Raw genomic sequence first — 14,739 nt, forward strand, 5'->3', positions numbered from 1 at the left:
TTTTTCATGTTTGGCTGATATGAGAATTGTGACTTTGCAGACTTCAAACCTGAATGATCTCAGGAGATGGTCCTAGAGGATTGTTGCTCAGCTCCATAGCTTTTTCATTCTGGGATTTTTCAGGGCTCTATTTTGTCTCCTGTGAGTTTTTAACATCTCCATTGAGACGTTAGAAGTTGTGACTCTTTAGATATGTTGGCCTACAACTCTCATGAGTCTTAGTCAGTTTAGGCAATGGTGAAGGATGATGGGAGTTGTTGCCCACATGATTTGGGCCAGGGTATCTGAAAGATGGCCTTCTCCCATATGGCCCTGCTTGTAGTGTGCAATCTTCAACAAAGTCCCTATTGCACGTTCCACCACAAAGGGATTCTAGGTTGATGGGTGCATGGAATAGGACCTTTTTTGAAGTAGCACCTTGCCAATGGAACTCCTTGTGAAAGACAGACATGGTGGCTCAATTTTTACCAAGCTTTAGATAGGAACTAAACAAAATGCAATATTAAATGAAGTCTTGAATAGATTTAAAAGCTCTTCTATGAAAGGACTTTTTCTGCTTTTATTCTACTGTTATTTTATTGTACTATTCTTCTTACAATGTTGTTCTAAAATGCAGTCCCTTGGAGTGCCCTAGTGGAGAGAAAACAATTTATAAAAACTTTGCATGAATGAATGCAGGTTTTTTTCCCCTTGGGCTCTAACTCACTATGAAATCATGGGTAAGTTGTTATTTTCTCAATTTCAGTTACTCATTTACCAATATTGCTCAGATAAGCATCATCATTATTATTGCATATTGCTGACATTCCTATGTTTAGAAAGGTGACTAATACATTCAAATATAGTAATGCAATAAAGTTCAAGCACTGTCAGGCAGATATTTTTTTAGATTAGCTTTGGAGGTTTGTTAATGATCATACCTGGTTGCATGTACACATCCCTGAATAATGAATGCACACATTGAACATGAGGGATATACCTGTCCTGGTCTTGCATTTTCACACACAAATGACTCATATGGCACTGCAATTTCAGGAGGAAACTCATTGACATCTAGGATATTTATAACAATGTTGACCTTGCTGGTTAATAGTGGATTGCCTATTGAGAAAAACATTTTTTAAAAGAAGTATGTTATGAAATGCTAATATTCCAAGTGGCATTATAGAACTAGCATAGTACAGTGAAAGATCTCGTTACTTTTTTTACCATGCCCTTTTGTTTGGTTTTGGTGAACCACCTATAAAACAGAGTTTCTTTTTCCGCTGTCCTAACAGCTAGACAGAGAACGCACCAATATTGCTGTATCCTTACATGGAAGCATCTAGCCCCACCCCATTTTTCCTTGCTATGATGAAAAAGCTGAATGTAATAAGTGGGAGGCGGAAAAAGAGTTACTAGTCAAGTTCATGGACAGAAATCCTCATTCTCTGAAGAATACCACTGGTGACCTGGAAAACCTATTTGAACAATTACATGCCAATTCCTTAATCACCTTTGGGGTTAATAAACTGTTCATGCTTGTTCACAGAAAGTTTTCCTCAAATAAAAGACAACACATACTCAAGACTCACTTCTGCTTCCCATCATGTGTAGAGCTTACATGCTAGGTCTATGCTGAACAGTCATTAGGTCTAGAATGGAACAATGTCCAGCTAGAACTTCAAACTGTAATCCTGATAAGGTTTTGGCTTATTTCCCACTGAAGTAATAAATTGTTTCTAACTGTACCACTCCATACAAGAGGTTGGCACTGAAGTGAGTGAAAGATCTGCCATAAAAAAGAAAAATCCCTCCAGTTTTAAAACTTGCTGTTGAAACTAGAATATTGTCTAGAATCCTCCTCCTTGCAATCTGGTTTTCTATGTGAGCAGATTATATTTTAATGGAGGAATATCTAAACATGCGAGCATGCTTAATAATGTGAAGTGGTATTGCCCAGACACGGGATGGACCAACCTCAGCAAACAAACAAACGAACACAGGAAGAATCCTATCAACAATTTTTTTCTCTGGAACAATTTTGCTTGAAAAACTATATAACGGACCATTCTGATTCCTATAATTGCATTACAGGAAACAGTTGAGCAATCCTTGCTAAAGAAAAATTAACTATTTAACTGTAATTTCATTCATATTATATGTCCCTCATCATTGTCGTTATCAGTATAAACTACTCAATACTAGTGCCAGTAGCAGAAAGCCGACTTGAGCTCCTGGGATTTAATGAGATTTCAGATCATTCCTAGTAAAGACTATTTGCTTTGAGAGATTTGCAAGATAAGCATTACCACTGATTTTAATGAGTGCCACATCCCGAAGCTACAATTGTTCTTCGGAAAACAACTGCAGAGTAGCCTGAGTTGAGCAGGATGCAGCTGATCCTGTTAACATCTGCTCTGGCATTCAACTGTTTCTCCATGCAAAGTGGCAAAGTCTGATTTAATGTGCATTTCGGATGGTTGACAGGAGCCCCGCTGGTGGAGATGCTCCTGAAAACTGTCTTTACTTGGACAGAATGTCAAATTGTTTCAAATGCATGTAACATGCTATGATGAGGAAAAGCTAAGAAGTCCATTTGATTTCATAGTACCAGTTTAGTTTCATGTAAGACCCAAAGACTGGAATGAAATGTTGTGATCAGATGTCATAGGCCTTTCAGTATGAAACAGATTCACGAGTGGCCCCATGCCCCACTTGGTGAAAGCACATGGTTTTCTCACACAGCCGAGAAGAAGCACTGCTCATGGAAACTACTGTGACTTGCTTAGTTGTGGCAACCTGAACAAGTGCTTCCATAATAAGCAGCTCTAAAAGTGCCATGCACATGGAGACACCACATGCATTTTCTCATCCCTGATATTATGCACTGAACATGATGCAGCCAAAGGAAAGTTCAAGGTTCCATTGAGACCTATGGGAATCTCTCTTTTGAGCATAGCTGCAAATACAGAAGGGAACACACGTTCGATCACTAACTTAAGCTAGGCAGAAAATAATTTTTCTAATGCTTGAAATAAACTCATAAAGCCAACTGACTTGCTCCCTTGTTTAATGAATACAAGTGTCATGACAGAAACTCATTGATAAGGGAAAACTGTATAGCAAGATAACGATCAAATGAGCAAACATTAAAGCAAAGAGTATTCTGGAAACCATTTCTATCACACGTGATTTTGCTCCTGCTATACTTACTGATTTTACTTGCAATTATTGAAAAATTGTACTGTGCAGTGCTCTCTCTGTCCAGCAATTCATTTGTGGCAATAGTCCCTTCCATACCATCTATAGTAAAGTAGCCATCCACATCACTCTTCCAGTCTATGAAGTACCTGCAGGTGGTGGAGAGAGGAACAGAAATGGAAGTTGAGAATCTCTTGCTATTTATCATAATAGCAGCTGGCATGGCCTAATGAGCTTTACTATTCTGCTCTCAGGAGTTATTTGCTTGCATTGTAATAAAGAAACAATTATTGCTTTAGTATGGAGTCAGAAGGCAAAATGGGAAATCATGAAAGATGAATTTGAGAAAACATTCACAAAGGATATGTAAACATATTTGATTATATTTCCAATAAGGTCATTCAAATTATATTCTCAGGTAAACTTCAAGAGTTCCCTTACCCAAAGGACTGGCCACCAAAGTTTAGCATTAAACTGTTTATAAATGCATTATATTTTTAATGGAGGAATATCTAAACAATTAATGCTTTAATGTGAATCCCTGTCTAACAATCTAAAGAGGTATTGCCCACACATAGGATGCACCAGGCTCTGCTCATAGATTTACATGTCCACACTCACACACAAGCAAACAGACTTTCAGTTTGACTAATTGTGTTAAAGTTTTTCCATGTTCATTCAACCTTCATAGTCCTGAGGAATTAAAACAGTACACTTTAAGAAGGCAGCATGCATATCATTATCTATGCTCTGGTAAGCTCTAGCTTGCCTTAAAGCTTCCTACGTTAAAATTACCTTTCTGCATCAAAATCAGCAAGGACTAGGAAATGTACTGATGGGATTTGGTGGGGATCCAGTGGAATTTTCAGTTTGTTAGCCATTATAGAATCATAGAATAGTAGAGTTGGAAGGGGCCAGAAGGCCATAGGGACCAACCCATTGCTATTGCAGGACACTAAGTTACACCATCCCTTCTTTGGCACCAGCTTGGTGTTGTGTGAGCTGAGCCAGTTTGCATACTTCTGTCTCTTATGTGGGCTGTGATTTGTGCATTTTTAAAAGCTCAGAAAATTTGCACAGATCATGCCATTTATGCTACTTGTGCAAAGTGAAACCAAGAAACCATGCTATTCTAGCATGAATTGCATAAATCACACCAGCAATATATAGCTTCCATGTGCTAATTTATGCAAATAGCACAATTTGTGCAACTTTCCTGTGTTTTTTAATGTGCAAATTGCAGCCTGTCTTAGAGACAGAAGCCTACAGAAAAAAACCTGACTCAGCCTACTCCAGTCATTAGATCAGAAGTAGGCAGGCTACCCGCTGAGCTCAAAAGAGCCAGACTTTCCATGTTAGCATGTCTCTATAAGGATTCTACTCACATTCACCTCTCCTATACTGCCAGGTTACAGATCCATCTACTGAGACATTTTCTCAGTAGAAGACCAGGAATCTGCTTCCCAAACCCCTATGTTTTCTGATTATGATGGTGGGGTGTGACTAAGGGATGTGTGAGAAATCCATCTGGGGCTGAGATTCCATCAGATCCCCTGGCCTCAGCGCCCTAGGATTTGTTCTGTAGCAGCCCTGGGTCTGAGTTCCTAGCAAGTGCTTTCAGTGTTCTCCAGTGTTTGCCTGGAATCAAGTCCCATGCACTGCACAAGCAGCACTCCTCTTCTGCTCCACTTGCAGCAGGCCAAACAGCCACATGGACGCCATTCCTGGAGAGCCCCGCGTGACTCCTAGCAGCATCCCTCTTGCATATCACAGGGAGCCACCATTTGGGCTGCTGCACCTGCTGTGGAAGAAGGTTGGTGGTGACCAGAAGGGGTTTTCCAGGGGTGGAGTCCCATCTTTGGAACATGCTTTCCAAAGAGGTACACCTGGCACCATCTCATTTTCCTTTTTGGCTCCAGATATTCTCCAGATATATTTTTTATTTATTTAAAACTTTTCTATATCATCCCATACTTAAAAGTCTCGGGACGGTTTACAACAAATAATTGTTAGTTTTAATATTGTTCTTATTACTGTTGTTGCTGTGCCGTGTGTTGATTTGATGGCAGTCACTGTGGATTGTTATTGTGGTTGATGTTGTTTATGGGATTTAAAGTTTTACTGAAATACGGTGACTATATTGCTTGTTTGTATGTTTTCTAACTTAGCCAACTGCCCCAGAGAGCATTTGGGCCATGAAGTGGTACGGAAGTGAAAATTTTGAAGAGGAAGATGATGATGATCATAAGGGGCTCACCAGGAATGGAGCCTCACTTGACCGCTCCAAAAGCAGTGCCCTTCTTCCTATCAACTGCAACAGCTGTTGTACTGCCACACTTGGAATGGAGGAAGGTTGCCACTTGCGCAGCTTTGGTTCTGCAATTGTTCGTTGACTTCCCTTTGCCTTGGCTTCCTTTGCAAAGTTAGGTCAAGCACAAGAGAAAATCTGTGGCTATAAAAAGGATGGTTTCTGCAAGGGGTTGTCCATACCCCAGATGTGACTATTGGAATAGTTCATTGTACCTTGGCCACTAGCCAATTAACTTTACCACAAATGGAACCAATTACTTAGGGAGGTTGTGGGCTCTTCCACACTAGATGGGAGAGTCCTCAATTCAAGATGCAACTGGACAGACATCTGAGAAGTATGGTTTAACTTGTCTTTCCCTGAGCAGGGGGTTGGATCTGGTGGCCCTCTGGTCCCTTCCAACTCTATAGTTCTATGATTCTATGATTGGCCCCAACTACACAACCACATGTTAGCACAAAGATGGGTTCTCCAGTAAGTCAAGAGCTGCAGATTGTAGTAGTAGTAGTTGTTGTTATTATTATTATAACATTTCTATGCTATGTTATAGTTATGTATAGCATGTAACCAAAACTTATTTATATTTAAAGATATATAGAACTAGCATTCTAAGAATTTTTATGCATTGACTGTAAAAACAGTACTCATCTATTGTAGCTAGGACCCTATGCAGAAATGCACTGAAAATGTTCTTATATCACCAAAATGATAGTGGGTTATAAACTGAACAGATGAGTAAACTGAGAAACCAGAAAATACATTCATACATGAAACATGCCTAATTGGTTCAACCAAATGGGAAAATCCTGAGTTAGCATCTACAAAACAAATGTGAGTGATATTCTACCTTACATACACAGAGAGCTATGATTTACCTGCCTGCATTCCTGAAAACTAACTTTGACTATACTAAAGAGAACTGAAAAGATCAAACCAAAACTTGGTTATTCAAAATTTGCATTCTTTGAATGTTGCAGAGTTCTTCATTTTTAAATACTTCTTGAGAAAATTGCTGGCAAAGATGGATATAGCAAAAATGTGCATACATTCACACACATACACAGAGAGCTTTAGAATTTTCATGTAAATTAAAAAAAAAAAAATCTCAAAATGTAGGACCCAAATTTAAGACTAGAAAAATTCGCTGTTCAAATACATGATCTAGAATTTAGACAGGAAAAATGAGAAACTGAAAGAAATCAGAACTGATATATTCATCTACCTTTAATATACAGTATGTGATGGACCACCATACATGAATGTTAGCCTGCAGTGAGCTTGACAGGGTTCCAGTAATGCTGATCTAATATAACTCTTGATAAGTTTGTCATCCATACTAAGCACAGGTTTGCTTTAGACAGAGGCCATGATTAAGTAGCAGTCGCTAAATAGTTGTCTATTTTTTTCAAAATGGATGAGTCTCTGATGAGACCAAAACATTCAGTCCTTCAGGATCAAATCAAATTATTTGCTTGTTTCTTTCTCCAGCTGCCTGCATGTCCATAGATTTGTCGTGCATCAGGCTGACCTGAGCAAACACCATTTTGTTGTGAGTATCTGATGAGCAAAACAAAGCTCATTTAGATGAATGTCTGTAAGTTCTGAGGGATCAGTCAAACTAGGGGGAGGTAAATAAAAGCTGTTGATGTTTCCTAGAGAAAAATATATTCCATATTCTGATTTGTGCAATGTATGGCCTATGGGCCATATGCAGCCCAGCAAAGTTATGTGTGCACCTGCTGCAGTCACTGCAATTGTGGTGCTAGTGAAAATTAGCAGGTTGGCAGTAAGGTAACTGAGACTGATGACAGGGTTGGAATGACCCCTGTCAGAATCTGTCCTTCCAAGTACTCAGGGGCTTCCTCTTGTGCTCAGCATGGTCTTCCAAAGTGAGCTGAGCTGAGAAGTCAGCAAACACTTGCAAAGCCCCAGTGGCACAACCAGCAACCCTCCTGTGCATCAGCTGCAGCAACCCAAGAAGCTGCTGCAAGGGCACAGAAATGGAAAGAGGTCCTACGGCGCTGCTTTCCTGGTGAGCCCCTCATGGCCAGCCTTCTTCAGCATTAGTTGCAGCCACTCAAGCAGTAGGTGCTCTTGGCATGCAAGAGGGGAGTTTTTTTGTGTAGCACATAACTGCAATACTCAGTCCTTAGGTATGACTCTGGGACACTGCAAGGGGACTGCTCCAGTCCCCTAGAATTGAGGGAGCCAAGCCCAGGAAATCCAATAGATTTCCACCACTGGATGGATTCCTCCTCCCGCATCCCTAATGGATGAATAGACACAGGAGAGTGGATAAATAAAGCTTAAAGTGTTCAAGAGTGAAAAAATAATAAGTGGGCCACATGTTCTAATTTCAGTATGGATTCTGAATATCCAGTGGTTGAAAACCACAGCTTTTGTAACTTTGTAAACCGCCCAGAGAGCCTTCTGGCTATTGGGTGGTATGAAAAAGAAATTAATTAATAAATCAATTAATTAATGTGGAAAATATCAAGTGACTCTGTTCAATTCCTCTTTATGACAAGACCTCCATTTCTTTTATCTTTTTCTTCTTCATGAAATGGTTTCTTCTTTATTTCCACATTCCTGGCAGCTTTGATCCTTACTCAATGAATTCCTGGCTTCTCAGAAATTTCAACTGTTTTGATTCTATCCAAACAAGGGAAAAAAATAAACCACAGCATTCTCAGTGGCTTTCTGCAAAGCATTTTTTGCTCTTTCGCTATTCTTTAAATAAGCGGATTTTCATTCTGCTATTATTTAACTACTATCTTCCAATTCCCATAAGTCAAATCCAATGAATTTGAAAATCTTTTTGCAGAATAAAGTGTTATAAATTGTCATGACTAGTGTTACTTCTGCTAATGTGAGCTGGTTTAGACTGCTTTGTTCTCTGTTGTGCTGTCTGCCACAAAAAGCACAGATCTATCTTTTGTTCCCCCACTTCATTGTTTTGCAGATTCCAGTTTTTTGTAATAGGCATTATAATGGGTAAAACTGTGCCTGGAAAACATTTAAGAGAAAATGAATTAACTTGCAATGAAACTGCACTGCACAGCACATTATATAGATTATTGCATATGAGAATGCTGGTTGCCTTCTCATGACTTCTAAATGACCTTATCACAGGGACTCTCCTATAATATGTTTGGAAATTGAGTATCTTTAACTTTCTTGAATCTCCCTCTCTTTAGTATGTAAAGCTGCCACCAGGAATTTAATTCCAATCATATTTATTAACTTATCCCACAGTATTGTGACCAAGCTGTAAGGCTCCTATGTGGTTCTAAGGATGAGATGTTGCTACTCAAACAGCATATGGCTCTGGATTAACAACAACAAGCTTTATATGAGCAAGAACTGCATTGGTTTCAAGATGTTCTGTAATGTATTTCCTTAGTAAATAAAACAGTGTCTATTAATAACTTCGGACTCTTTCCCTTCACAAACACTCTTCACTCTCAAATCCCCTTTCTCTTCTAAATGCACTTAGAGCAGTCTTTATTCTATTTGTCTCACTTTAATCTTTCCCTTATGCACTCTAGTTTCTGTCAGCTTCTATCTCCCACATTTGACAATATTAGGTTTTTACTATCCCTACTCACTAAAATCTCCTCTAGAGCAGTGGTTTTCAAGTTTTTTACAGTTGGGGACTGACAAAAATAGAAAAATTATTTCAGGGACTGCTGAGGCAGAAATAAAAATATTATATACATAATATAGCATTTTGTGTATTTGTTTTTAAATATAGTACACAAAATGAAAATTTTCTAAAATAAACAGAAACTGACCAGTAAAAATGCTAATAAAAGAATAAAATATTGAAATTAAATGTAATTGAAGACAACTGAAATTTTTTGAGAGCAATATGTAATTGAAATAAGGCTACTGCAAAATCAGCTGTTTCAAGAATATTTGATCAAAAATTTGCAATAGCAAAATAGAAATCAATGTAAATGCAATACTATGCTCATAGCAAATACAAATTCAAATGCAATATTATAACAGCAGAGCAAAACAAAATCAAACTTACTTAATAAAGTAATATTCATACCGCACCCCTCCCCTCAAACCTCCATACTCAGCAGCACCAGCTGGCTGAGAAAACACTTTCAGCACTACCCAGCCTCAGCATTTCCCTTCGCAGGAAAAAAGACAGCAGAAAAAGGGAAAGGCTGATCTTTGGATCCCCACCCAGGGGATAGACCTGGACTGGCATGACACAGGTCCCAGTTACCTCTTACTTAGTTGCCTTTCCCCTCCCCAGCCTCCTCGGCAGAAGAAGAGGTGGAGAATCAGCAGTGAGAGCACAGCTAGCTCCATGCTGGTCCTGGCAAGCAAGATCTAGCTGTCCGTGAAAGTGGCTCTTTCGTGGACTGGCAGGAAATGCTGGCGGACTGGTGCTGGTCCACAGACCAGTGGCTGAAAACCACTGCTTTAAAGTATTTTACTTCCTTCTTTAGAGTCATAAATGCCTTCCACAGCACTATCTGGGATTCTCATAAGAAGGCAGCCTCTTCCGATTCTACTGACTGACTACAACTGACTGTCAACTGCTGGCAAATGGGCAGCTTTTTGCCTTCTTTCTCTCCTCAGTCCTAACACACTTCCAAGCTCTGCTCACACACTCTCAGCCACCAACCAGTCACCTCACTCACTCATCCTCCCTCTTTTATTTTCCTTGCTCTTCTGAAACTTAGCAACGTTTAAGGAACACTCTCATGATGCTTTAAATAATTGCAGACTCATTTGTTTTCCCCTCCTTTGCCTTACGCTTTGCAAGCTCTCCTTTTCAAATATTATGAAAATGGCACTGGCCATTATTTACCCCGACAAGGCAAATTCTGTTTAAAAAAGCTAACACAGCATGACGGGTGTAAGATACACTTGGGAATTGTTAACCATAGACAATTGTTTGTAACTAATCTATGCTAACTTCTGTTCATTGACTTTCATTCAGTTAGAGGAACCTTATGGAATATTGAAGTCTAATATTCCATAACTACAAACTGCATATATTTTCTTCTTCATGGTTAGGCCAATGGATAAACAGGCACAAGTAGCTTAATTAATTATCTTTTCTTTATGTATTAGTCTTGACAACTGTCTTATCTCTTTTACTTTTAAAAGTCACACTATCCCTGCATCTGTACTAGTACAAGGCAAGAACAGTATTGTAAAACTGTATGGCACCTTAGGCCAACAGTCCAGTTTTGCTCTCCATGGGCTCCCCAGAAGAGCATACCCTACAGGGTACAACCTAAGAGTTAGGGCCACATATAATCCTCAGAGTATTTTATGTGGATCGAAGCTTCTTGGTAGAATTATGTGGAAAAATCAGCTGCCTTTGTGCATGCAAGATTCTGTTCTCATGACTGCAATGAGGTTCACCTGAAACTGGGCAGTCACAGTGGACTACAAATTTTGAGAAATTATCAATCTCCAAGATAAAATGTGCTAATTCTTACATATTTTGATTAGATGAATTAGAAAACAGGTGATAAAGGTGCTGGCTGGCTAAAGTTTTCAATATATTTCATGATAAAGATTTATACACAGGCGAGTATATTTGCCTACAAGGGAGGGAGGTGTCTGATGATCACGATGCCTCGTAACTTCTCGACAAAGTACAGTAGAACAATGAAAATGGTACCACATGGAAGTGCATAAATTTAGCTTCACTTTGAGACTAAAGATGATCGCCTAACTGTAATGGATTGTTCTTCTATTGCAAGGTACATTTGCCTTGGTCAGATCTACTCATCATACAGTTATTTATTTATTTATTTATTTATTTATTAAAACATTTTTATGCCGCCCCATTCGCCGAAGCCTCGGGGCGGCTTACAGTTACATCAGTTACATCTGGTGGCTTGTGAAAGTGTCATTGCCTAACATTTCCAAGGAACAGTTGCATGATATTTTCCCTCAGAAGCCAAGATGCCTTGAAACTGTGTGAACAATGCAGATAATGTCTGCTACATTTGCATCTCAAAAGTGAAGTATGATGGCAATGGTAAAAAAGGCGATTTTGCATATATTTTGATTGCAAAATTGGAGATCAGGACAAGAGTTGGGCCCCTCATTATTGTTGCTTTACATGTGCAACTTATCTGTGTCATTGGCTAAACAAGAAGAAAAAGTCCATGCCTTTCACGGTCTCAATCGTGTGGAGGGAAACCACCAATCACAGTTGCAATTGCTATTTGTGCGTGGTTTCCCCAATTGCAAAAGGGATCTCAGGAAAGAAGAAGTGGACCGTGGAATATCTAGGGATGATCCTACTGCAGTTCACAACAGAAAAGCCAAAAAGCACAGTTTAGATACCAAATACAGATGGAACCTTGTTGTTTGATCTGATGTTAGAGCTTCCTGATCTTATCAGGAATCCATGTTACAAGTCTTGCTTTCCAAGTACACCTCAACGATGTGAAGACTTGCCTGTCCTGCTCAGGTACACTCTTAGATATACTAATGGTTTACCTGAAGGTTCTTTCTGTATTGTCTTTCCTAACCCCATTCAATCTCTTGTCTTTTATCCTAATGTGTCTCTAGCATACTGTGTACATGATCCCCCAGAAACTGTATGTAACTTTTACATTATAAAAGCATCTTGTACAGACTCCATTTTTGTAGTCCCTTAGAGGACTGCCTGCATTCTGCATGTACATATTTCCTGTATGTATGTATAAACTGTAAACATTCTTTACAGCTCCAGAAGACTCTCTTTGGTGGTTTTTTCACTCCTGTCAGGAGATGCAGCACTGCTCTGTCTGAGTCAATTTACTTTCTCCTTTCTTTCCATGGTGGAAGATCACAGCATCTCTGGAATGCATTATCAGAATAGTTCTCCCCTTACATCAGGAATGAGCATTCATATAGTCACACTTCCCAACAAATCGTAGGATTTGGATGGCTAATTTAAATCAATATGGATTCCTGGAACCTTCTGTTCCTTGGATTATGAACTTTTATCAGAGGGGACCCATCTCAGGATGCAAGAAAAAGAATTAGTTTATTCCAAAATAAGCTCAACATGTTTCCATCCTGTAAAACAGCCTGCAACAATCTCTGTTCAATGTATTTCATAAATTCAGTGACTTGCTACTCATTTATGAGTTACATCTTCCAAAGAGCTCTGCGGGTTGTTTTAATATCTGCCCCTAAAAAAAGGTCCCAAAGAAAACAAGTCCAAAATCTGTTGGGTTTATTTTGGAATAAAACAATTGTTTTCCCAGTATCCTGAGATGGGTTCTATCCTTATTTGGGTTTATAAAGAAGGAACTCCATTTCCACATCCATCCTTTTTCTTTGTTCCCCAGCTCTTTGGTCAATTCACTCCTTTCCCACCAACAACACAGAGCACCTCATGGGCTCTATTTATTTTTTCTTCCTCAAGCCACCTTCCTTCTCATCTCTTCTTTCAACAACCTGTGTGCTAGCCATCCTTTTTCATCCAGCCTTTAAATCTTAAATGACCTATGTTGTCCCCATTTCTTCAGCTACCATGCCTCTTTGAGAACCTATATCTTAGCTCCCTTACCTGCTGTGTTCTTTTTTATGCAGTTTTTCATTTCTCCCAAGTTTATTTGCTTACTATCAAATCCTGTGTTCTCTACAGCTCCTCTTAAAATAGCTCATCCTAATCCTGTGAGTGAAATTATTTTTCTTCTTAAGTTGTTCAAACAATGTATTCTTGTAGTAGCTGCACAGCTTACCAATATTGGACTGTGCAGTGGAACGCCATTTTATCAGTTAGAATTTTCATGGACATCCCATGACATCAGAGCAGGTAAGCCACGGCCTTGAGCAACAATATTAAGAAAGCTGTGCTTATCAAGGTCTTTTTTTTTTTTTAAGCTGCTCTTATAGAGCTACCTACAGCTAAGAAGATGTTCAAATTCTCCTGAAATTATATGATGGTCACTTTTCTCAGCCACCTGTAGCATGTACAAAGAAGAAAATAAGTGGTATTTATTTTAATATTTCAGAGCATGTCTAACATCTTGACAGTATAATATCTGATTTTTTGAAATTAATGTAGGACCCTGTACTAGAGTGAACCAAATTAAATGAGCTATAAGCCAATTTACTGAAGCACTAATTGAGAATTGCCTTTCTTTGATAATTCATAAACAGATAGCTTCCTATTGGACAGCTCATTATTTAATTTTTGGATCAGGCAAATTTATTGTCAATTTCCGTGAAAGAAGCCTTAATCATGGAAGTGAGGCAAGGCATGTCAAACCAATAATTCAGCTTAAATTATATTGTTTTCTGAAGTCCAGATTTATTATAAACTTTTCACAGGGATTTAGTACCCATTCACATGACATTTGTAAGCATACTAATCTTGATTTGAATTATATTTGTGCTGAAGAGTAGTTATTATAATTCTTAATAGACTTTTAAAAAGGATAATAGCAAAACCAACCACAAATCACATGAACAATTTTTAAGAAAGGTGCTGACAAACTGGAAAGGGCTCAGAGGAGGGCAACAAGGCTGATCCAGGAACTGGAAACAAAGCCCTGTGAGGAGAGACTGGGAGAACTGAGCATGTTCAGCCTTGAGAAGAGCAGACCAAGGAGACATATGATAGCACTATACAAGAACCTCAAAGGCTGTCACAAAAAGGAAGGACAGAATCTCTTCTCCATCATCCCAGAACAGCAGCAACAACAAGCAGAGTGCAGGATAAAGCAGCAACAACAAACAGACCCCTAATGTTTGCAAGTAAATTCTTATCGCAGAAATAGGGAAGCAGAAGCAGGAGAAAGATGGTGCATAAACATTGGCTTCATCTCAGAGGAGAGTTTAGAGTGAATTGGAACTACTTAATATGATGGACAAAATATTTTGGCAACAAGCTTTGATCAGCACAATACTAAACACATTCGTCAGCGTTGAAACTGCATCTGAAAAGACAGGTTTAGAGTTGCTTGTTAATTATTGCTTGCGATGTGGCCATCTGAGGCTCAGAGAAGCATCCAGGGTGATTGAAAACCCTGATCACATTGCCATTTACAAATTCTGAAATATGGGTGGTGGTTTTGATAGGAATAAGTTTCCTTACTAGTTTAGGCTTCTTTTTAATAGCATTGTTTACAAAATTTAAAAATATGCATCCCAAATCCTGAAAGTAGGAGGATACCATCATTACTGCTAGGTTTGAAAGAGTTTTTGAAGTAACTCTAAATAACACAAAGACTGTGAACGCTCCCTTCCTCCCCCAATGATGGAAG

General features: G+C 38.9%; 1 protein-coding gene across 1 annotated transcript in view; it reads right to left on the reverse strand.

Moving 5' to 3' along the window:
* The window catches only part of CDH12 (cadherin 12), a 109,414-nt gene that overhangs the window by 13,263 nt on the left and 81,412 nt on the right, over positions 1–14,739 (reverse strand). The window contains exons 8-9 of the mRNA XM_044426267.1: positions 3,196–3,332; positions 980–1,101 (exon numbers count right to left, since the gene is read on the reverse strand). Coding sequence (XP_044282202.1) covers positions 980–1,101; positions 3,196–3,332 — 259 coding nt within the window. The remainder of the gene's footprint in view (positions 1–979; positions 1,102–3,195; positions 3,333–14,739) is intronic.

This window comes from Varanus komodoensis, unplaced genomic scaffold (genome assembly GCF_004798865.1).
Source record: "Varanus komodoensis strain SLA01 unplaced genomic scaffold, ASM479886v1 scaffold17, whole genome shotgun sequence".
Taxonomy (NCBI): Eukaryota; Metazoa; Chordata; class Lepidosauria; order Squamata; family Varanidae; genus Varanus; species Varanus komodoensis.